The sequence below is a fragment of the Sander vitreus genome, chromosome 20 (genome assembly GCF_031162955.1).
Source record: "Sander vitreus isolate 19-12246 chromosome 20, sanVit1, whole genome shotgun sequence".
NCBI classification, from domain to species: domain Eukaryota; kingdom Metazoa; phylum Chordata; class Actinopteri; order Perciformes; family Percidae; genus Sander; species Sander vitreus.
The window spans coordinates 16,456,701-16,480,825 of record NC_135874.1 but is presented as its reverse complement, the minus strand read 5'-3'; the positions used below and the strand labels follow the sequence as shown (position 1 = coordinate 16,480,825).

Genomic DNA, 24,125 nt, shown 5'->3' with positions numbered 1-24,125 from the left:
AGTGCAAATGTAGTGTGCAAGATGCATATTGGAATGATAAAGTATGTAATGTGTAGGTGAATGGCCAAAGTGGGGATGACCCCACTTATCAGCAGTCTTCCCCCTACTGACGTGGGGGTGTAACAGTTGGATTTGTACACTGAACTGAACCACTAGTGTGAAGTGAAATGAAAGAAAAATCGTTCTATTGATAGATTCTTGTCTTAAGTATTATATTTTCGCCTAATACAGTTAAAAAAACCGAAATCAAGCACAAAAGTATTGTTTTTTAACAAAATTGTTATCAGCCTAAAAATAAATATATTCTCTTGCTATGTTGTTTATCTTACTTAGATTTTATAAGACCAATCATTTTTGAGTGAATCTAAATCAAGTTACTGCAAACCTTTTATATGCTACTTCAAAAACTTATAAATGGAGCTGGTTTAAATAAACATTTTCAAAACCGCACTCAGAACATCCAAAAACAACCAAAAACACCCAAACGGGAACGTTGTGCGGAGGTACAGTGCAACCACAGGAGAACGTTTCATTTGGTTGGTACCCTTAACGTTTAGGGAACGTTATAACCATGAGGGAACTTTCCCTAAACGTTAGTTTTTGGTTTGTTTGAACTAACCTTTAGGGAACCAGAAACTAACGTTCCCCAACGTTCCCTAAACGTTCTGTGTTAGTGGGCCCGGTCAGGCTCCGAGATAACGTTATCTTCTACATTCTGCTTGGAAGTGCTCACAGCAGCCTAATACAATACGATATAGTGTCTGGCTTTTGTTTGATGTATAATGTCTGCAAAAAAATGTCGTTTAGCTGCGTGTACGCTATTTTATTAAGTTTCCTCTTAGTGAAATGCGAAGTGAATTTAAGTTGGGCTTTTATTGTGAAGGACACAAACGAAAGAAGTGAAGCTAGATTTATGCTCTGCTGTTGTTGGGAGTTAATAAAAGTGTGTTGACAGTCTTAGTTCACTCAGTTACAGTTACACTTAGTTAACAGTTGTACAACGCAGTAAAACTTCAGCAAAGAAATACTGAATAATAGAGAAGTATATTGCAATCCCAGAAGGAAAGAAATTATTATCCGTTTGAATTCTGTATTTCCTATTTATGACTCAGCATCTTTTTAACATGAGAAAGAATACCATAATTATAAGGTTTATCAGTGAATGTGATAATAGCATTATTTTTTGGACTGAATAAAATATTATCAGAGGTTAAGCTACACAAGCTTCCGTATGACTAATATTTTATCAACTATAATCCTCACATACAAGGAATTAACATCCAGACCAGAGTCCAAATACACATGCGCCTTATCACTGGTATAAGCAGAAGACAAACAGGTCAATAGGCACTACTTGCACCAGTATAATGGAGAACTCACAGTCAGAACAAAGGGAGGAAATGTCATTTGAACAAAATATTTCTCGAGATTTCAACACGAATGGGCATTCAGGCTCTCACCATCAAACATTTGGACAAGGTACAACTTTAAAATCAAATATTCTGCTGTTTCTAACCAATGTCCCACTTCTTTTCTTTTTCACACAGACTACATGTAACTTTAGTTCATTCAGTGACTTTGAAATATATGTAGAACACTGTTAAATATAATTCATAATATATTCTAATGATTTTACGTATATAATCATATTCATCAATTTTTCTGTAACCCATTAGAAGTTAAGACAGTCCATGGCAATGCTCTTAATTTTATTAGGAGTGTCTAACTTAAAATTTAATTTAAATTTAAGATTTTAACTCAGAGAACTTCATCAAGGTCTGTTTACAGAGAGAGGTGGATCTGCATTTCCACTCCACCGACTGGTTACTCTGGGCCTGCTGAATGCAGTTCTGCTGATAGCTGCTGTTGTCATTGGGATTTACTGTAAGTATGAGAGTTCACAGAAAACAGCTGATTTTCTGTCATCTTCTTTAGAATTTGTATTCACAATCGCAATAATTAATTGCATTCTCAATTTATTTTTTCTAACACCTTGTGTTGGTTAAAATGCTGTACAGGTATGTACTAGATCCAGTAGCCATTTTACTTTTCACTGAGACAGATTTGATGTGTCTCGATATGCAATGAATGATTTATTGCATCAAGAAACACTTTTAAGCAGCAAATAGATTAATGCGATTGGATTCAGCCCTATTGCAATGCCTTATACAATACAGTCACAAAATAGAGAAAAAAAATGACCATCATTAGTGTCCAGAGGCCAGTCAGAACCACAGTGGACCAACTGACAGACATTACCTCATAGTGTTGCTAGCACGGCAAAAAAAAACAATCGTGACTTCACACACCAATTTTGCCACAGTTCCTCTTTCTCTTTATTACAACAAGTTTTTATGCCTCAGGTGCCAAAGCTGATTACCTTCAGGATCCTCATTCAGCTGCTACACCCCTCATCATTGAGATGAACTATCTCCGCAACCACAGTGATATCATCAGAGGTAAAGTAGAAGCCCAGGCACAATTAGTGAAAGAGCGTGCCAGACATCTGCAACTAAAGCTGCAAGTGACGCAGACTAAGACCCTCACTGACTACCTTCAGAGACAGATTGAGACCCTACAAACAGAGAGGACAAATCTGCAGTCTAATAAAACTAGCATAGGTAAGACAGACTTCCAAATGTCTTTGGTGACAAACAGTCCATACTAACCTCCCCCCAAATAGAATACAGGATGTAAACCTGTACAATTTACGCACATACATTGTACTGGTTTACAGATTATATAGAGAAACAAAGCAGCCTATCATAAGAAATGATTTTTTTCCCAATCTTCTGTTGCAACAGAGGAATCATGTGGTAGATGCCTACAAGGATGGAGTCTTCTTAAATCATCCTGCTATTACTTTTCTCACCATGTGTCCAACTTCAAAAAGAATTGGCTGGATAGCAGAGCAAACTGTATTAGTCAAGGAGGCGACCTACTTGTGATCAATAACTTGGAGGAGCAGGTGGGTTTCCATCTCTAAAGTAAAAAAAATAGTTCTACTTTCATTGGAATTTTAGGTCATGTGTATAAAGCAAATACTTGTTTCATTTGATGTTTAACAGTCCCGTAAAGCTTATTTTTCATGGCTCTGTTTAGTATAGTATATGGGAGAACATGTTGGGTTCATGTCCACCTCATTGCTCAGCGTAAGAAGCTAAGGGTTCAAGGGTTCCTAGCCTTTAAAGTCTATTTGATCATACAGTACATATATATGACTAAAAACCTGACGTGCAATATCAACTCCTGTATCTGCTTTCTTACAGCAACTCATAAGTGACAACTTTCCTAGGCTGAGAAGCACTGGTTTGTGGTGGCAGAATGGATTTTGGATCGGCCTCACTAATGTAGTGACAGCGGGAACATGGGTCTGGGTTAACAATGTGACTGAGGTTGAAACAATGTAAGCATCTCACAGACTGTTAACGCTTACTATACTATTGATTTCAATAGTTTTGTGACAATATAATCATGACTAACAAATATAGTGGAACTTAATTCTTCTCTGAATGATTTTTCGTCTTCAAGGTACTGGAGACCTGGACAGCCTGCCCATGATGGACTTCAGAGTGGGAACTGTGCTGCCTTTACTTACTTTGCCAGTGAGAGGACATGGTATAATGGAAACTGCCTTACCCTTCTATTGAACTGGATATGTGAGATGGATCCAAGCTAAACATGAAACCTCTCAAGTGGAAATCACAATAACAGGACAAATCATTTTTGTCAATGCACAATCTTTCAAATAAACAAACTGCAGCTCTATACATTGGTATCCATGTTGTATGTGATCATTTTTAGAGTTAAAATTTCTACAGACATCTGTGTGCAGTGCTAGTACAGAGTAGTTGCCAAAATCTCTACAACACTGGTTACTACGCACATCTGCTCATAACTTTTTGATTCCCTTGTAAGTCCATAACCATAACGTAAAACCAATCTGATATAGCACCATATGTCCAGTCTTATATGAAAGAAAAAGCCTGCCATGTAAATTAAATGAAATAAAATGACAATGCTCTTCAAATTACCAACACCCCATGTAAATATTTAACAAATTAAATACACACACACACACACACCCACGCACACACATACAAAACACACACACACACACACACACACACACACACACACACAGGGCAATGTCCTAACAAATAATCTCTCCCAGACAATCAGGTTAAACTGCTCTCATTTCAACAGTCAAAATGGAGGACGGAGAAAGTTCAGTTGGTATTTATGATAGTTCATATAACGAACTGATTTATCAAGAGGACTTCAGTGAAGATGAGCACACTCTCTACTCAAAGCAAGAGAAGCAACAAGGTATAGTAAATGAGAAGTGAATAAAATGACACGTGTGCACATCAACAATAATCTGTTAATCTGTTTTTTGATACTGGTACCAGATTCTAAAATAGGGCTGGAGACATTGTACAAATTTCTATGCCATTTTGAACATGTATCTTTGTTTTGCTAAATGTGCATGTTGTTAAATCACTGTATAGCTCAACCACTGATTATTATCAATATCATCTTTAGAATGTTGCAGGACAAATCAAAAGAAGTGTCTCATGTATTGAGGTTTTTCCTTTACCTTTTGTCAACCGTCCACATTATTTTGATAATATTGAACTGATAGTGTGACACAGTTCATGCCTCTGATATTGAGCCACCTCTTCTCTGTGTAGTGTCCATGTCCATGGTGAGACCTGAATCCATTGGGAATCAATACAAACTGCTTACAGTAAGCCTGGCAGTGCTTGCTGTCATTCTACTAGCAGTTGACATTGGCCTGGGAGTCTATTGTAAGTCACTGTTCACCCAATATATCATAAAGATATTGAAGTGTTAGGTAGTCATGTGGTGACATCTCATTCACAATTCACTTGGTGGTGGAAGAAGTATTCAGATACTTAAGTAAAAATGCAGTGTAAAATTACTCCTTACTTTTATTTGTCTAGCTTTAATGTCCTTGTTCCTAGCTGTTATGTATATAGATGAGAGCCATGCAAAGAAAACAAAAAAAACAGAGTCAGTGTACACCAAGGCTACTTGCTAATAATAATAATAATAAAGGTGATTCTAATTCTAAATACAATTAAGGGTCCTGCATTTAAAATATTACAAGTTAAAGTATAAAAGTATTAATATCACAATATAATTAACAAAAGTAAAAATTCAAATTTTGCCGAGTGGCTTGATGCATTAAAAGGGAAGTTCAGATTGTTTGAAGTGGGGTTGTATGAGGTACTTATCCATAGTCAGTGTATTACGTACAGTAGATGGCTGTTGGCACGCCCCCAGTTTGGAGAAGCAGGCAGGAGTCCCAGCATGAAAGCTAAGCAATGTACTGCTCAGGACAGGGGCAGCAGCAAAAACATATTTTAGTCACCTCAAAAAATCAATATCAAGTTTGCTGTCAGTACTCACATTAACAAGGGCCTCCACCTTCAGCTCTTTAAATAACAGCAAGAGTGAGAGAGTAAGAATGAAGTGAAATAACTGAGAAATGTATTTGTGAAAATGTTAAAAATGCCTGATCACCAATAAGGATAATATATAAATGTTTTTCATTCATTTGTTTTCTGCTCCTACTCCTGTGCTCACGCTTGACTTGTTTATTTATACTGTAGGTAATTGTACATGTACTGTAAAAAGTGTTGTGCTTTAAAAAAAATACTTAAACTGAGACTTCATAATTTGAGTAACACTATGTCTTTGACCACTTACAGATAGCAAACTTACTGATGGGCAGCACATAACGGACATCAGCAATGAGGTGGCCAAACTGCAGGCTATCTACAACGATGCAATCCAAAGCAAGGATAAAGCCAAGAAACAGTTGGCAAGTGAGCTCAGTCAGCAGCAATTTACCAAGTGGGAAATTGAACACGAGAATAAAAGACACAAATACTTTGAAAAGCTGAGTGACAAAATTCAACTGGAAATTGCAGCGCTGAAGTCCCACATCCCAATGATTAGTGAGAGCTTCTTTTTTTTTTTACTGATTGTGTTATCAAGGTATAATTACATAATTGTGACAAAAACATCCCAACCAACAACACATCATGTTTCCATTTTCTTTTGCAACAGAGGAGGGCTGCAGACACTGTCTACCAGGATGGACTTTCATGAACTCCTTCTGTTACTACTTCACTTTCCTTGATCCTATGTCACGCAGATCATGGCAGGAAGCCAGACAGTTCTGCACAAAACGAGGAGGTGACTTGGCAGTGATAGACAACAGAGAGACACACGTAAGACTCAACATTTAGTCAACACATTCCATTTTTGTAATTCTTTAATTATAACACTTTACATTTTGTTGCTGAGCAGTAAAAGAGCTTGGTGGTACATGGAACCAAACAAGATAAATGAATGTACTTAACGTGTTTGTGTGTGTGTGTGTGTGTGTGTGTGTGTGTGTGTGTTTACATTTCCGATGTTGGCAGCTGGCAATAAGTAACTTGATAAATAAATATCAAGACCGTGCGAGAGAAATAAGCATCAGTGGCTTCTGGATCGGACTGAGAGATGTGGAGCAGGAAGGGATTTGGAAATGGGTGGATGGAAGAAGACTGAATGAGGGGTAACATACGTGTACAGTACATACTAAAAAACAGATAACTGTTGGAGTCACATATTGTGATTTTAGGCATTGTTGTGATAGCACATTCACATACTTACAGCTGTGGCGCTACTCTATTTGTAATACAACTCTTCAAAATCAATGAGTAATTAATAATTAGTTTATACACACAGTGGCAGAGCGGTTATTATGGCTCAACAACCAATCATCTGTTTCAGGTTCTGGAATGATGGAGAGCCCAACAACCTGGGTAATGAGGACTGTGCAGCTATATATCCCAGAAGCAACCCTTTTATGTCCTGGAATGATGCTCCATGCAATTATGAACTGAAATGGATTTGCCAAATGGCACCAAGGTCTTCTTCTGAAAGTTAAATGTAATTTTAATCAGATTTATTTTTCAATTAATTCTTTGAATGAAGAATTAACTCCGCCTTGGAGACTTTTACACATCTTCTGAATTGAGAGCGTCAGACAACATTTTATTGTCATGTCAATATTGTCAATGGCAAATGTCATAATATGAAAAATACATCTGATTTATGAAATTAACTTTAAATATAAGTTAACCATTTTACTGTAATAAATACTAATATTAGCTTTACTATGTACAAATGAATTACTACTATATAGATCTGTACACTTGGTAACCAATTTATCAAGAAAACACATACAGTCACATAAACTGTACATTCCTACAAGTCATATGTTGCGTGCCAAAGCAGCATTGAGAGCGTCAGTTAGCATGGAGTTGTTAAGTTAAGCTTGCAAATGTCACAGACATTTATTATTACAAAACCAGTAAGTGTTAACCTAACCACTGGAGCTAATTATTAAACATCTGTCTTGTTGGCCTTTTCGTGTGGGGAAAAAAAAGAACTACCAGTGACCAGAGATTGTGTAAATAAAAACACAAAGCTAGTGGATCAGAGGGATCAAAGAAAAATGGCCAGAAAAGTGCAAATGAACAGACATGCCATAACAAGGCCAGTAACATCCAAATTCAACGCTGGTGTGCAGAATGTTTCCAAAGCGATACAAACCCAAAACTAATGCCCATTTGTACATTTCCATGTCTGACTAATCTGCCAACTAATCTGCTAATACCCTTTTTGTTCTGAAGCCTGATAGCTACCACGACAGCGAAATATCTCTTGTCTTTGACAACTAGATTATTCAAACCACACCTTGCTTCCTAAGCATGATGCTCGGATGCTCACAGCACTGCAAAGTGCTGCCGAAGTTGCTTAAGAAGCTGCTGAGTGTCGACATGCTCCGGAAAGGAGTCCTCAGACTTTTGGGCGGCAGTGAAGCTGCTTTGAAGGTCTCCAATCTGGAAGCAGACAAAAACATCACTCTGGCTGACTGTAATGTGGATATTATACTTTGTCTATTTAACTACTGCATTGTTTAGATGTTCAGATGAATTAAATAGTAATAAATTACCTTTTCAGAGAGAATGGAGAGATTGAAGTGTGGCTCATACATGTGAGGGGCCAGTGATGCAGCAGTCTGCAGGAAGGCTTTTGACTAGCGCGAAGATAGGACAACCATTAATATTGTTGACATAATAATATTTGAGTTATTATCATAATCTGAGTAGGATATGGAAATCTGAAATACAAATTTTCACCGCTAGAGCTCGCCTCCACCACATCTATGCCAGATGACACATTTTACATCATTTGACAGACAGCTGATATCTGGCTTGAATTACAGCCTGCATTTTTTTTCATTTATAGTAGGGTTGCATCTGAGGAACGGGCAGGGGCATCTCCAAAATCAGACAGCAAAGATATAATTCTGCCATCTTGTTAGCTCTGTTTTTAACATTTAATTTAAGCTTGAAGACCATAACTGTTAGGGATTTCTTTGGAAAATGTACATCAACAGCCTTCATGGTTTAATGTTGGTTGGTTTAAACTTTTAAAACAACTTAAAAACTAAGCAATATGTACTTTATGTGTGGTTTGACATCCAAACATCCCTACACAATATTAGTTCTGTTCATAGCTCCAATTCCAATTCCATCGTTATCCTAAAAGACACCTTATTTACCTTATGCAGCTGTGGGATAACTACAGTCTCATGCAATATACTGTATCTCATAATCTTGTCTCATATCATTATATTAATGCTACATTGATTTATTGCCCAGCTCTTGACTGGTCTAATTGGTGGCTTATAGCTTGTTGGATTCATAGTGTGCAAGTGTAACCTTCAAATGAATACTAATCAACACTGTGGTGTATTTAAGTCTTCACACAAGCTACATTTGAGTTTAACAACTAAGTGACAGTGTAATGCTACTTAAATAATGGTCTGTGTTACTTAATATTAGAGGCTCTAAAAGAACACCAATATGATCTCATACCTCATATATGAACAGTGGAATAAAAGCTACATGACTTAAAGATATATCTTCACCTGTTCGATACGACCTTTGCGCAGCTCCAGCACAGCGAGGTTGTTGTAGGCCTCAGCATGGTCGTTATTAAAAGCCAAAGCCAATTTAAAACACTGGTGGGCCAGTGTCAAGTCCCCTATGCCCTGTAAACATAGAACACATGCACTTTGTGCCAACTTCTATTTATATCTACAGTATCTGATCTAAGCTTGTGAGTTCTAGTTGCAAAAAGTCATTTTATTCAAACTTTAAACCATATAAAGAGGGGGTATCATATTATGAAATCATCAGACATTCTGGGATATATTCGGGGATTCCTAACTCACCACAGCCACATGTCCTAGGTTGTACCACACATCAGCCTGTTCCTCATCATTGGCCACCAGGGCCAGAGCCCTCTCAAATGAGGACAGAGTCATGTCGTACTGCTGGGCGTAGAAGCAGCACAAGCCCAGGTTGTTGTACAGCTGGCAGTTATACACCCCCATCTGGAGTAGCCGTCTAGCAATGGGATAAACTTATTGAATCACAGATGGGATATCATTTCTCATTGCATATACTGTAACCAGGGCTTTAAATTGACACCAGCCAACCCGCCAAATGCAGGTAATAATTAACTTTGGTGAGTAACATTGTAAAGTTTCTAGCCAATTTGGCCGTTGATGAAGAAGCAAATAACACTGTCTGTTTGAATTGGCAGGCTGCAGAAATGATATGACAAGTCAGTGCCAGATCTCTCTCTCCTTTCTGACAAGAAATTTGGGCGGTTTTGTGTATGTTTGGCTGGAACATAATCTTTATCCGGCAACACTATTTGTAGTACTAATCCTACATTTCCCATGGACACTATGTTGTGACGTGTCATGCAACCGTTGGCTACGTGTCTAGAGTGTGAGGTATCGATTACGAGCCACGCTGAAACGAAACGGAGAAGGCGAACGGCGAAGGTGAACGGAATGGCGCGAAACAAACCAGAGGACCTAAAAAATAAAAGTTAGTTCGAAAAAAACAAGTGGCTAGTGGAAAAATCTGATTGGCTGGTAACTTTTAAAACCTACTAGCCTTGTTGGCTGGTGATCAAAAAAGTTAATTTAAAGCCCTGACTGTAACAATACATTACATAAAGTAAGCATGCATGTTTATTAGACCTGTAAAAGCGCAGGGCGATCTCAGGCTGATCAGTGTAGAAGTGATTGCTGCCTATACAGGCAATAGCCTCCACGTGAGTGTTGTCCTGCTTCAGGACATCTTTGTAATACTCTGTGGCTGATGAGATGTTGTTCATCTCCTGTAACAATATCACAGTATAAACAGAACATATGGTTTCCTATTTCATTTTGGCAGTTGTATTTGGAAAGAGAACTAAGTGGACTATAGTAAGGACCATGGTGACATACTGTACTTTACCTCATGTATGCGAGCGATTCCTGTTTGAAGAGTAACCTCACCAGGAAAGTGGTCCAGGCCTTGCTTGAAAAGGTTAAGCGCTGTTATTGGTTGATCCAGGCGCAGATACACCTAAAGGGAAAACCCACACAAGGGTTTTCATTTATTAGCAAACATTTGGCTTAAGGAAAGAGTATTTTTCAACAAAGTATTGTTTTGTAGTATTGTTGCAACAAATTGGTAATGTGTCCCAACCTTCGCAAGGTAGAGATATGTATCTACCACCTCTTGGTGGTTGAGAGCTGATCTAAACTGTTTTTCTGCTTCTCGATATAACCCAAGTCTGCAAAGGTCAGATACTGTACATTAATCATTACATAGATTATTAAAAAAATGCAACTTCGTTAAATGTCAGAAATGTTGAGCTCCAACAATTTGTCTGTGATGTCTGTGAGTTACCTGTAGTAGCATTTTCCCAGCTGAACTTTCCACCACCAGTCTTTGAACTGAGCATGTTCCGTAGCTTGAGCAGCCAAATCTAAAGCCTGGACAAGAAATATAAAGTTTGTGTTGCATTAATAATAGTCAACAATCTTAAAAAGTAATATGAATTTTCCTTAGAAACACAGATTTATTGAACACTTACATTTTTTACATCATTTTCATGATGGAAGATGTACTCGAACAGTGTCTGAGAAGGGAAATTATGGTTACTTGTCGTGAAGAGAAAAAAAAACAATGATCTTGATTTTTGCAAGTCTCAGTCTTACCCTGGATAAATTAGGCTTTTGGGAATACTTGGCCAGGTTTAGTCTCGACAAGTTTATAAAAGGTCCTTCTGGATTGGTTAACATTGAAGCCTGGAAAAACAAAATGTCATGCTAAATGCTTCAGGCTTTCTGAATTAAATGACACAATTAAAAATAAACCGGTGCACTAAAAGTCATTGGTCTAACAATATTAATATAAAGAATATTGTATAATAAAATACTATAAACAAAGACAAATGAAAAAAAATCAAATATTTGTTTTTAAAAAAAAAGATCAAATTGATTATGTTAGCCTATTTTGACTGGGCAGATTCTGTGTTTCAAATATAAGAGCTCTGGTGGGAAAAATATATTTGTGTTTTACACTGAGCTTCTCAGTAGCTGCAGACTGACACAATTTCAGGCATATTTACTTACTGTTCCCAGACGGATGAATCTGCCAGAAGCGCTAGTGACAGGACGAGCAGTGCTTGCAGTGCGTGGGGTCTTGATGGCCTGTTCCATTGTTCCAGGACGCCCTGACTGTGTGCTGGGTCTCACAAATCCTGTGATAGGACGCCCTGATTGCGTCATAGGCCTTGAATTCAGAAAAGAAAATTCAAATTTTACGTAGTTGAAAATTAAGTCAATGGTAAAATTTCAAATAATAACACAATCATTGATCACCTGACAGCAGGTGTGGCACCTCCGCCCTGACTTGTTCCAGGAAGCCTCAGTGATGTTCCGGGTCCTGGAAGAAAGTCAAGTCTTATTAATTAGACAAATTTAACCATTAAGTAAATGTATAAATTATTTCTAACGTAGGCACTGAGAAGAGTTTAAACTTACGTGCAACTTGAGCAATAGAACTCTCATCCAGCATCATCTCAGCAATCCCCTCCTGGTCGACCTCAACTTCATCTATGTATACCATCTCTGTAAGAGCACGGGTTTTCAAGCTCCATGCAGCCTACGAAGCACACAATGATTCAATCATAAAGATGGCTTCAGGTGTAAAAATGAACATGTTACAATCAGGATCTATGTTGACCTATCCACAAGAAAAATAATGAAAAAGGAAGACAGAGAGGAACAAGGTTACCTCTGAGATAGGTAAGGAGGAGTCCTTGAGACAGCATGCAGTGAGTTAGTGAGAGAATGAGAAAGTTGAGGACAGATGTGAATAAATGGAGAAAATTTAAAAATGAATGGAAAATATGGAAGGAAGAACAAAAATGAAATGCAGTGTGACGTTTTGTTTTCCATCAACAATTAAGGCAAATGTTGATTCAACGACGTGCCAGGTTAGGCCTACAGCGTTACCTAAATTAAATTACGATACTCTACAAAGACTCAACTAATCGGGATTATACTCAGGTTCTACCGCTTTCCTGCGTTAGCAAACATCAAGCAGGCTTTCCTTAATGGATAATCGCTAGCACGCTAGGCTAACTTTACCACAATAACAGTTACCTGGTCGTACGGATTGTCTTGTAATATTTTTGTGCAAATATCTGAACATTGTTGGAGCTTCCGCCTCCTGAAATAGCTCCACGCCAAAAACAAAGGGTCCATCGTCACCTCCATTGCTTTTGTGGAAGAAAAATGGTTGGAAGAATCGGCTCCCAAGCTATTTAGCAAAGCTGGGATGATGGCGAGACCGAAGCTTTCTCTGTCGCTCGGCAACGGCGGAAGAGGGCGGTGCTTTACTGACGTAGTTTCCTCTAATAAAATCAAAAATAAAATAAAATAAAGAGAATATGCAATGTTTTTATATATCGGTGCTTAATAAATCATGTTTTAGTTAGATTATTACATGTTACTGCTGTATTACATACCAAATAAAGCATGCCCTGTATATCAAAGAAGAAACAAGAAAAATAAGATGAAAGTAATACACAATAAAGATAAAAGATTGTAATTGAAAATGAATCCAATGAAGTGTAAAAGGCATAGTTTATCTTACTCAGATGTCTCTAAATAACTCGATGAAATACATAATCGTATTGTGCACAGCTTAACAGACTCAATATAATTTCCATATTTAATCATGAACAATTCAAAATGGAGAGATTTTGAAAACTTCAAACTGAATATGGATGTACCTGATAAAATTAGTAAGTAAACAGTTAGTTGTATTTTCTGGTGCTTATCAGTAATATACAATACAATTCTTAGCTTCTACATTACTCATCTAGGAAGATCATAAAGCATCTTACAAAAAACAAATCTTACAAAACTCACATTTATTTGGGACATCTGTAGATTAAAATAAAAGTTGTTTGAATGTAACGCTATATTATGACATAAATTATATCCTTTATAGGGGGAATGTTTTGGTCTATTTGTGTGTGTAAAATACACACAAATTCAGAGTATGATATTTTCAATAAGACACAATGAGTTAATGTTAAATTTAAATTCTGTTATGCAGTTTTAATTAGAGCCTAGCATAACTTTTCTAGTCATAAGGGATTGTTCTCTCCTGCTTTTTTCCTCCAGGATGAGTTAAATAATCTGATTGGACGACAAACTTGTCCGTCATCTTTGTGGGCGGTACCTGTGGAATAACAGTGCAGCTCCATCTTTGTAGGATTTGACAGGAGCTCTGACCTGTGTCGAAGAGGACCGCAAGCTTTGGGCTAAAGAAGTACAAGTGGATTCTCACAATGAGAACAGCTTAGAAACCTGTTAAATAGAGACGGAGGGCTTTCATTTTATCGGACTGCAAGACTATAAATTCACGTGACCCTCAAACATGCCTAATTTCAACGCTCTATCTGGATTGATAAAAATCGAACGGAACTAATGGGACACACGGGCTTAAAATAAATCCTTATTGGTGAATGACACTATATCAGAAACCCTACGTGATAGCGACACAGAGACACACACGGAAGTGCGGACATGGCTGACAGAACTGCTCCCAACTGCCACCTGAGACTGGAGTGGGTGTACGGATACCGGGGACATCAGTGCCGCAACAACCTGTACTACACCGCCGCCAAGGAAATAGTCTATTTTGTCGCTGGTGTGGGAGTTGTGTACAACACCCGGGAGCATAAGCAGAAATTTTACCTGGGGCACAACGATGACATAATCAGGTAGTGTTGATACACACAACCGTTTGTTTTCAGCACCTCGGACAGCATCTAACCCACAGCAGAACTGACATGAATTGATACTGTAGTGTTGTCATTGTGGGTGCTTGTGCAATGTAATATGATATAGTTTTAGCACACACCTAGCCTACTCAACAGCATCCCCGGAGTTAGTAAGGGGCTCCAGATTTAAGGGTGGTCTTTCTCACTACTAGAGATTACACTGCTGTCACTCTTGTAGTTGCAGGGCTGCTAGAATATTGATTTTTTTTTTTTGTCCAACTAAAAGTCTAAAACGCAAAGATATTTAATTTATATTTATTTAAAAAAAAATCACACTGAGAAAAGCAAATCCAATCGCATTTTTGCTTAATAAATGACTCAAACGATTGATTGATTATCAGAAAAGTTGACTATTCATTTTCAGTAGATTGTCTATAACTATTAATCAACGATTTTTTTTCTTTGGTGGAGTTCTCAGATTGCTGGCACTGCTGGTTCCATCCTGGTAGTAGACACGTTCCAAAATATATATATATATATAAGCACACGTGGGAGCAATCATACTAATGTGCAATTCGGAAAAATGCACTTGAACAGCTGACCTTGAAGGCATCCTCCTTGGATTGGAAAGCTTTCCATGGGTTGTGGTAACTCAAACAAACCTTGAATCACCTTCTCTTTGATAATGCAGCAAAGTAACCAGTGTTACATCACACATGTAATTATTCCTTATGCCTTTCCAACTGTTTTCTCAACATGCCACACAACAGTGACCTGTGTTCAACGCTCCAGCGCTTTGTGTTGACATGTATGTGTGGGTTGGCTTGGAGATGACTAGCATTCTATACTGTGTCGGTAGTCAGCTGGACTCCTGCTCCATTATTAATGGCACAATAGAGATACTAACCCTCCGCTGCCCTGTGGGTGAAGTGCCTGAGTTCAAACGCTTAGCTGAAGGAGTCACTGACTGCATTTGCAAGACTAATGACTATGCAAAAGTAATGAATTGGTTAACCATCAAATTGGCCATCTGTAGGCCTACATCTGTTTTTACTATTGCAATCACATTCATAAGGATTATGTCAGATCAGGCTCCTTATGGTGTCATTTGGTCTTTGGTTACTTTTTCTGCAACCAGGTTGTTTAAAGCTTTAGCGTTATAAAGACATTTACAGTACAAGCTACACAGATCTCTTGAGCTGTCTGTTATTGTTGAAGCAGACCAGGTAATAGTCATTTTAAATGCAGATCTCAGAGGAGTGCTTGTGAAGCTCTCATAAACACTTCTTTTTACTTAGACGGCTATGGCACAAACAGGAGCAATCCTCAGCAGATCCAGTGCTGAATAACTGTTGGACTGCTCTCACGTTGCACTAACTCATGTGGAATAGATGCTGCCCCCTCAGATTGCACTATGATTCAAATCCCTCTTTGTTGCTCTTGTCTTCCTTTTTCTCAGTCAATTTTGGTTGCTTACGAGCTACATATAAATTGGTGTTTTACTTCATGAATTAATTACTGGCCTTGTTTCTCCCTCCTGGTTTTATCTTGCCCTGCAGTCTCTTAACTGGTCTCCCAGTCTGATGTAGAGGAGCTAATAGGCAGGTTTTCACATGAATGAAAGGCTCGGCTGTCCATGACAGCGAAACAGGAATACAAGATAGTCTGGCTTTCTTTAGCAGGTCTGGCTCTTAAATTAAATTCATAGGTTATTGGGCAATAACATAAAAGACTGAGGATGTAATGTGCTGTAGTTAAAACACAATTCCCCTCGAGTCATGCTGGTAAAATGAGTAGCAAAAAACTGTTATTTGCTGTTCTTTCCTCACAGCTTTCTGTAGTTGTTCCACTCTTTTGCAGTTCAGATATTTATTCCAGTCTCAAACTCAAAGAACCTGAGGCTACTGCTAATAACCTGCAGGAGTCAGTACCACAAATATTAATCTCTCCTTTTGCAAGCATGCTGACATGCAGACCATGTACACACTGACCTGAAGAATGCACACAAGTACATTCAAAACACACATGCACACTAAAAAATAACATGAATTACTAAAAGATGCTTCGAGTGTGTGAGTTCCCATAACCCTTGCAAAACAGCACACACAATCCATTTAGGAAGAGTGGAGGTGAAGGAACATATTTATTCATATTATACATATATCTGCATCAATAAGAATGTTACTTTCTGTACCTAAAATCAGGTATTCAATCAATTTTTATTTTTATTTGTCACATGAAAAGTCGAGGTCAAGGTAGGCTACAATTTGAAGTTGAAGTGAAATGTAATTCCATCAGCTCCTTTAACTTTTGCATGATTGATCATAAAGCAGAATGCGGGGTGGGCTGGTGTGTGTGTTTGTGTGTGTGTGTGTGTGTGTGTGTGTGTGTGTGTGGGAGGGGGGGAGGGAGGGTGAGTGCAGGGGGGAAGCAGGGGCAGTCTTAAGCAGTGTCCTCGCTTAGGATCCTATTGGCCGAGGGTAGAAGCTCCTCCTGAGCCTCTCAGTGCTGGCCTGGTGTTTCCGGTACCTTCTTCCCGACCTCAACAGGGAGAAAAGACTGTTCCCCTTTTACCCTTGTTACTCTGGTGCGTTGGCATCAGCGTTTAAAAATGTCAAAAGATAGCCAACCTTAGCTTTATTTTCTGCTGTTATTCAAAATCTTGGCTTATTTATGTTCTATGTTATGATAGAGCGTGAAAGTTAATGAGAGAGTGTTATGGACGCAGGAATAAAAGGCTGTCTCATGTTACAATATCTTGTTAACTTTATGATGGACCACAGCCAGTGTTATGGATTATAGATGCCAGACCCAGACTGGTCTTGTTTCAGTGAGCTTGGAGAGGTGCAGTGAATACATTTCTATTAATATTGCTTAATTCATTATTTTTTTCTTGTTAGAATTTGCAGGAAGGTGCATGCAATCAAATGTGTCAGGTTTGCAGAGAAGAGTCTTGCACCTGTACTCTGTGAACTGTATGAGCCAATGCGAACTAACTCTACATATTAATGTACAAGCTAAAGTCAAAAGTACAAGTCTGTAAAGTCATTATAGCGTGTTTGATATACATGCAATATTTGAGTTTCTAACAATATTACTATTGCACAATGGTTTCGTGCTATGCATTTCCCTAAAACATTGTCTTTTTCTGCTGACTTTGGTCTCAACAGAATGTCAGTCACCACTGTATTTAATAATTTATGACTGCATCAAAACATGGTCTTACATTTTAATCACCATAACCACAAGGGGGAAAAGTAGAAAACAGGTCTAATAAAAGAAGATCTAGTGAGAAGATGATAGGAACAAAAGCACATCATACCAGTATCCTTTACTGTTGGTGGCAATGCTGTCTGCTTCCTTTTTGTTTCTTACCTTTACACATATTTCCAGGTGCTCTGTGCAGATTGTCAGTGAGATGCTGAGGTCGTAGGTCCCATCATCACTGTGAGTATGGCTGGTCTCTAAAGAGCAGATCTGCTGTCCCCAATTAGGATCTGCCAGAGTTCAGTATGTTAACTTAGCACAATGGCATGATTCAGCATTGTTGTCAATGGGGTTAAAGAAATGAACTCGGACAGACGTCTCGTTTAAGTGGTGATGTTATGGATGTTTCACACAGATGAGGTGGGAGAGGCTACACATGCCCTCACTTAGAAACAGCACCGATGTTAATGGTGCCAAATTTTAGATTTATATAGTGTATGTATGAGTGGATTAGGACAAAATTAAAAATCACAATATTTTGGACCAAATACCTCAGTATTAATATATTGTATATATTTTGGAAATGATAATTGGTAATTTCAGAAGGTATTTACACTATTGATTTGTTTTGTGGATATGATGATGAATTATTCATGTTAATTTTGCTCAGAAACAATCAACGGGACAATTAAGTAGAGCTGAAGTGATTAGTGTCCATACACCGATTAGTTGATTGATCAGTTATCATTGCAGCCCTGCAATTAATAATACATTTAATCAAAAATCCCTGAATGATATCTAGTCTCGTATCAGGACAACATTATATTTATTGGGGCTGTAACTCATGATTATTTTCATTTTCGATAAATCTGTCAATTAGCCTTCTTTTACAGGAGATTGATTGCAATTGAAAGCGCTAATTTTGGTTTTGTGAAGTATTTGAGGACTAAAAAAAATGAAACCTACCCTCTTGGGTGTCATGATGGCATGTTCAGCCAGAATCCTGCCTGATGTCGCCCCCTTTTCTTCCTCTTTGTCTCTTTGACTTTCTAATAAAGTAGAGCACCACTATATTCATTGATTGTTTACTTTCACACCTGGTTTTATATTTGTAGTATGCGGTGTAGGTGTTTCAGATGGAGTTTGATGGGCAGCTGGATTAAAAATACTTTGTGGAATCCCGGGTAATATCCTGTACTGTATAGACCTTCAGAAACATCCTAATCCTCTGCTCTTTTTAATCCACTGTATAGGCAAATAATCAGACAAAGGAAACTACTGCGGGTAATGTGAATCAAAGTTGTCTCAGTTGCTCATCATATCATGAGGGTCTATTATAATTCCCATATAATAGAAAAAAATAGATTGTTTTACTTGTGTTGAAGAAGGGAAAACATTTAGCTGGAATGGATAAAGGTGTGTCTCGTGCTCTTCTATGTCGCTTAGTTGACCTTGGTCTCTTCCTGTGCTGCATCTTTGCGTCTTCACCATGGAAAATCAACCCTTCCGGCAGTTGTTTTTACTCTTATCAATATGAAAACAGGCTGTTTAATTGCTGCAGTATTTAGCTTGTTTGTACTACAGGACTTGGCAGATGGAAGACAGCCGCATCAAACAGCCGTAGCCTACAGTATATCAAACAGGAGTCATTAGTGATGGCATTTAGGAAGCTCTTCAGCTGACAGAAATGGAAATGAAACAGGGATCTTGTTGTAGCTGGCTCACATGCCACACTGAACTTTCCAAGCAGTAACATGGACATAACATACATATTAAAGGTGGTAGGATGTGAGACATAACTGAAGTGAAAGTCCAGCTTAGTGTCAGTGTTTCTTGCAAATTCTTTTGGCCTGAGATTTCCTTCATAGCTTTTATTCTTCACACTTGTTGTACCAGTGTCAAACCAAACAGATTTGCTGTGCAATACATGCTTGTGCCAGAGCAGGTTTCTCAGCTGTGTCTGTCTGCATATCAAAGTGTTCCAATCATTTTTTTCCCTCTTCCTTTGAATGCTATTTATAGCTGCCTTGCTCTGATTATATAATTCATAAAAAGTAAGATGCAAAATTGTGCCAGGTTTGGAGAGAGGTTTAACAAAGAAGGTGGGAAAGCGGAGGTGATGAGAAAACACCAGGAGAGAGAGTTGAGGGAGGACAAAGACCTGTCACATCTCACCCACCTCAGCTTTCAGAGACATTACACCGCCAAATCTTTGTCAAGTCCATGGTGATGCGGTGTGAATGCAGATGAGGTGTCACGAGTCAGACAGAAAGATTCCTGCCTGAGAACTTTGGAGGACAGAGACAGAGAAAGACAGGGAAGAGTGAGGTGTAAAGTGTGAGAAAGTAAAAGTGGAAGAAGACCTAATTTGTCTTGAGCTGCTTGTTCTCAGCAGGTTGAGGCTGCCTGGCCTGCGAAGGCTCATCCAGCCTGCTGTCTGAATACAAGCCAGGGTTAGAAATTCTGGAGAGCAAAACGGGCAGCCTGATTATAATGGAGGGAGCTCCATCACAGCATGAAATATATAGGCCAGGACAAGGCAAGAGGAAGAATTGCCCAGTGAATCACTTAGGCCTGCCTGGAACGTGACTGGCGGCCACTGAAAGGATGGGAGGGAGTGACAGCTTTATACAGCAGGCTGTTGCTCAGCTGTAGAGTGGGAATACTTATGGGTGGGGGAGGTACGAGTGGAGTGGAGGGAACGGGGGAGATTATGTAAGAGTGTTACAAACATGCCTGGTGATGCAAGAAACCCCAGATGAATTATAAAAAGTAAAATGGGCAGATAAGGGACAATAAGAAAATCAACAAAAATGGAGACAAAAGACATTCACAGATTCACCAATACTACTTGTTATACTATATGAACATCCTGTATGCATGCATCAAGCCAGGCTGTGTTTTGAGCATGGCTGAGTTAAATGGACCATGTCACCTCATCAAGCTGCCCCTCTGCTTCCATATTCAGACCCATCATAGACTTAATGTGTTCATCTCATCCCAGTGGTTTCTACTGTGAGGGTGAATCCCTTGTCTGCCCCCAACACACACACACACACACACACACACACACACACACACACACACACGCAAGCATGCAAAATGGCAACGCTAACCAGATGTTTTCTCTCCCTTGTGTCTCTCTCTGTACAGTTTAGCTCTGCATCCGGAGCGTGTGTTGGTGGCCACAGGACAGGTGGGCAAGGAGCCTTATATCTGTGTATGGGACTCCTACACCCTGCAGACTGTGTCCATCCTCAAGGATGTGCACACACATGGCATTGCCTGCCTGGCCTTCGACCTCGAGGGGCAGGTAAAGTTGTGACACGATTAGATTATTATTTTAATTGTGGTATTTTTAGGCCTTTATTGGATAGGACAGGTTAGACACGAAAGGGGAGAGAGACACGCAGCAAAGGGCCGCAGGTCGGAATCGAACCCGCTGCCGCTGCGGCGAGGACTGAGCCTCTTTATATAGGCGCGCTCTACCAGGTGAGCCTCATCTGGAAATGGCAAGCGGAATGACCGTGACTAAGCCTCTCAAAATCTGACGAAAATCTTTTTCTCTTTGTCGATCTGAAATGAAGACAGATTCAGCAACTGCATGGTCTATTTCTCGCTTAAAATGTTTTCATAAACTATTTTAGTACAATATGAGATCGTATTCTGAATGAGTCGCCATTAATGGCCGGTTGAAAAATCCAAAATCCGGAAGCAGCAGCCAGACCCAGGTGACGCGTTCGTCCAATCAGCTGCCGGTTTTCATTTTGTTTGGGCAACAATACAGATTAGCGCCACCTGCTGTTATGGAGACGTATTACATCTCGTCGCTTTGGTGTGTTCCGAGGCATTTTTTTGACCAACTCGGGGAGACTGATCAGTCCAACTGCCTTTTCTGCTAACGGTCGGCCGTCGGCTCTGTGTGTAGCTGCCTTAAGAGAAGAGCACAGACAGAACTGAAAGTGTCAACAGAAAAGTTTTAGTTGAGAGGCACAGACGCAGCATTCAAAACTCCACTCAAGAGCTGCAGACTGACTTTTGCATCTCGCCCGCTGGGCTGAGTTTTTAAAATGACACATCTGTGAATACTCCAGCAGTATTGGCTGGACAGCTGCACCCAGACATGCTCTACTTGGTAGATTTTACAGGAAAACAGTCAGCTGCAATGCTTGGTACCTTACATCACAGAGTTTGACAGGACCTGGCTGTGTTAAGGTGAGACAAGCTTCAGCACATGGGAAGCCTTTAAATACTCTTGTGAAAATAAGCAACTGGCATCTGGACAGTGGGACCATATATGCACATTATTTGTAACATGCTATTGAACGTTTTCATGTTATCTTTTAAACCAGCTCCCTGCAGACTTGCCAGTAGTTCATATTTACACACTGCAGCCTCCACCCAATGTTGACTATATTAATCAATACTGTGCGGAAGCATCTCTAGTTGTTTTTAATCTTTGCACGTCTCGCTTTTTGTCCCGTAGGAGCTCTCAGAATTATACCTCCTGTATTTTGCAGTAAGAGACAGGAAGATGACCCCATGCCATTTTCCTGCTCGGGTAGAAAGCTGGGGATTTAGATGGAATGTGACAGTGTTTAAAGCCAGAGGAGGCTCCATCGCTTCTCAGTTTAGCGGCTCTATTTACTCTTCATCTCTCCCCTTCCTGGATTAGAGGAAGTCAGAGCTGAACTCAAGACAATCCAGAGAAATGCCTTGTGCCATTTCTCCATTCATCTATTAAAGCAATATCAAAATATACACTGATGTTTGAGACATCTCTTCTAGGTATTTCATTATGAGCTTTAGTTGTGCTGTCTGGTCAAAAGAGTATAACTCATGACCTTTGTTTTACTTTATTCTTGTTGTTCTGAATATTCTAGCCAGTTGAGGGAAAACTGGATGTGTGCACCAAATTTCATGCCAATCCTAGTTGTTGAGACATTTACCAAAAACCAGAAATGTCAACCTCATGGTGGTGCTAGAGAAAAAGTCAGGGGATCACTAAAGTCAAAAGGATTCATCACCTGGGGACCATGAATGTCTGTACAAAACTTCAAGGCAATTACCTTCAAAAGTTGTTGAGATATTTCAGTCTGGACCATCCGTAGAGTCACACCGCTAGTGTTTTTCAACCCCCTAATCCACATAGTTTTACAGGGTTTTGTCAGGCATGGCCTCTTTGCTCATAATTAAATACAGACTTCTCTTAATACAAGTGCAAATGCCTCAACAGAGACTTCTATCCATAGCTGAACACTGATTCAGCAGTGGATCAAAGAGGACATCTTCTATCATGTAAACCAAGCTGCAGAGTTGAGAAGGATTTCCATAAGAGCTGCTCTCTTCGCTTCTGCTCCACTGCTGCTGCTGCTGCCTACTCACTCAGTCAGCTATAGGAGGCTCCTCCAGCAAAAGCACTCAAATGTGCTCACTGGAAGTGCCAGGGGCTGGACAACTGTTCTGTTCTGCTCTGTAGCCATTATTAGCCCTTTCATTGTGCCCTGCCATGCTACAGTGGAGGTAACTAAGTTTGTTTTGCAGTGATTAGTGCAACAGAGCAGATTCGGTTTAATCTGTTTTGTCTTGTTTTTGCTCTCTTTGCAGTGTCTGGTGTCTGTGGGTTTGGACTCTAAAAACACAATCTGTGTGTGGGACTGGAGGAGAGGGAAGGTTTTGGCAGCTGCTCCCGGTCATACAGACAGGGTAAACACTTTCTTCCTCCCCTGTCTCCATCACAAGCTCAGTATCGACCACCTCAATTAGCTATAAACGCAGGATGGAGCGTCTGCCCAAAGGGGACATTCAGTAAACAAGTTAGGCCTGATTGATTGTGAGCTTCCCAGAGCCTGTCTGAGAGGATGCAGGGCTAATGAAAAGGAATTTTAAAAAGATGAAATACAGGCAGCTGTTGTTTTCTAATTCAGCCCACACATATTATACCACAGCCGCTGCACACACACACACACACACACACACACACACACACACACACACACACACACACACACACACTTTCTTTTAATTTCCCCTGTTGTTTTTATATTTTTGACCCTCTTTCGTAAGAAATCTGATTATTAGAAGTCCAGACATCTGAGTAAATTTTAATGGAATGTAACTAGGTGGACGTCATATTGAAGAGAAAGATCAGTATGCTGCATAATAATAATAATAATATGATGTTGTGTTTGTGTAACAATGTTGAATGTATGTTTTCTCCCCACAGATATTTGACATATCATGGGATTTGTACCAGCCGAGCAAGCTTGTAAGCTGTGGTGTCAAACATATCAAGGTAGAGCCACTTCCTGGTCATTTACACCCTGCAGATTGCAGCCGGCTCTTAAGAGCTGGGGTTCTTGTACTTCATTTGCATAATATATAAAAACAGATTATGCTTTTTAGGAAGTCTGAAGAATTCGTTGGCTTCGTGCCCCCTTCTTCACTGCCCTCTCTGCTTTATCGCCATGACCATATCAAAGTCTTAAAATAGATGTATGCAAATTCACCTTATTTCAGAGTCCATGGTAATTAGGCACTTAACATAAGTAGGACGGGCAATGACTCACAGACTCTTCCCTCAAATTTGAACAAATTCTGCACTGCAGAGAGGAAAAATGTTCTCTTTTCATGGGGAACCATGACTCTGCTACTCAGCTCTCCTTCTCAGCTCTCAT

At 39.4% G+C, this 24,125-nt stretch overlaps 3 protein-coding genes across 6 annotated transcripts in view; 2 read left to right on the top strand and 1 right to left on the bottom strand.

Annotated features, from left to right (window-relative positions):
- The first annotated feature begins 4,211 nt into the window (after nt 1-4,211).
- Nucleotides 4,212-6,970, top strand: LOC144535567 (uncharacterized). Its single transcript, XM_078278104.1, has 6 exons — nt 4,212-4,329; nt 4,695-4,811; nt 5,739-5,987; nt 6,100-6,263; nt 6,459-6,595; nt 6,814-6,970. The coding sequence occupies exons 1-6, from the start codon at nt 4,212-4,214 to the stop codon at nt 6,968-6,970; spliced, it is 942 nt and encodes a 313-aa protein (XP_078134230.1).
- Nucleotides 6,971-7,811: 841 nt separating this feature from the next.
- On the bottom strand, nt 7,812-12,790 carry ttc8 (tetratricopeptide repeat domain 8). Its single transcript, XM_078278103.1, has 14 exons — nt 12,611-12,790; nt 11,987-12,107; nt 11,825-11,888; nt 11,576-11,735; nt 11,159-11,248; nt 11,035-11,079; nt 10,848-10,933; nt 10,644-10,731; nt 10,410-10,520; nt 10,151-10,290; nt 9,329-9,503; nt 9,023-9,145; nt 8,042-8,125; nt 7,812-7,928 (listed from the first exon to the last, which is right to left on the bottom strand). Exons 1-14 carry the CDS (start codon nt 12,722-12,724, stop codon nt 7,812-7,814), a joined length of 1,518 nt encoding a protein of 505 aa, XP_078134229.1. The 5' UTR covers nt 12,725-12,790.
- A 1,254-nt stretch (nt 12,791-14,044) lies between these two features.
- The window catches only part of eml5 (EMAP like 5), a 35,075-nt gene continuing 24,994 nt past the window's right edge, over nt 14,045-24,125 (top strand). For all 4 annotated transcript variants that reach the window (XM_078278433.1, XM_078278430.1, XM_078278431.1 and 1 more), the window contains exons 1-4: nt 14,045-14,241; nt 20,602-20,761; nt 23,056-23,154; nt 23,675-23,743. In XM_078278433.1, coding sequence (XP_078134559.1) covers nt 14,045-14,241; nt 20,602-20,761; nt 23,056-23,154; nt 23,675-23,743 — 525 coding nt within the window. The remainder of the gene's footprint in view (nt 14,242-20,601; nt 20,762-23,055; nt 23,155-23,674; nt 23,744-24,125) is intronic.

Excerpts from the sequence above, each read along its gene's own strand:
- LOC144535567 (XM_078278104.1), top strand. The coding sequence starts at position 4,212 with ATGGAGGACGGAGAAAGTTCAGTTGGTATTTATGATAGTTCATATAAC. Across the intron at positions 6,264-6,458 it reads TAGACAACAGAGAGACACAC|CTGGCAATAAGTAACTTGAT; the intron begins GTAAGACTCAAC and ends CGATGTTGGCAG. Across the intron at positions 6,596-6,813 it reads GGAAGAAGACTGAATGAGGG|GTTCTGGAATGATGGAGAGC; the intron begins GTAACATACGTG and ends CATCTGTTTCAG.
- ttc8 (XM_078278103.1), bottom strand. The coding sequence starts at position 12,724 with ATGGAGGTGACGATGGACCCTTTGTTTTTGGCGTGGAGCTATTTCAGG. Across the intron at positions 12,108-12,610 it reads AAGACAATCCGTACGACCAG|GCTGCATGGAGCTTGAAAAC; the intron begins GTAACTGTTATT and ends TGTGCTTCGTAG. Across the intron at positions 11,889-11,986 it reads TTCTATTGCTCAAGTTGCAC|GACCCGGAACATCACTGAGG; the intron begins GTAAGTTTAAAC and ends ACTTTCTTCCAG.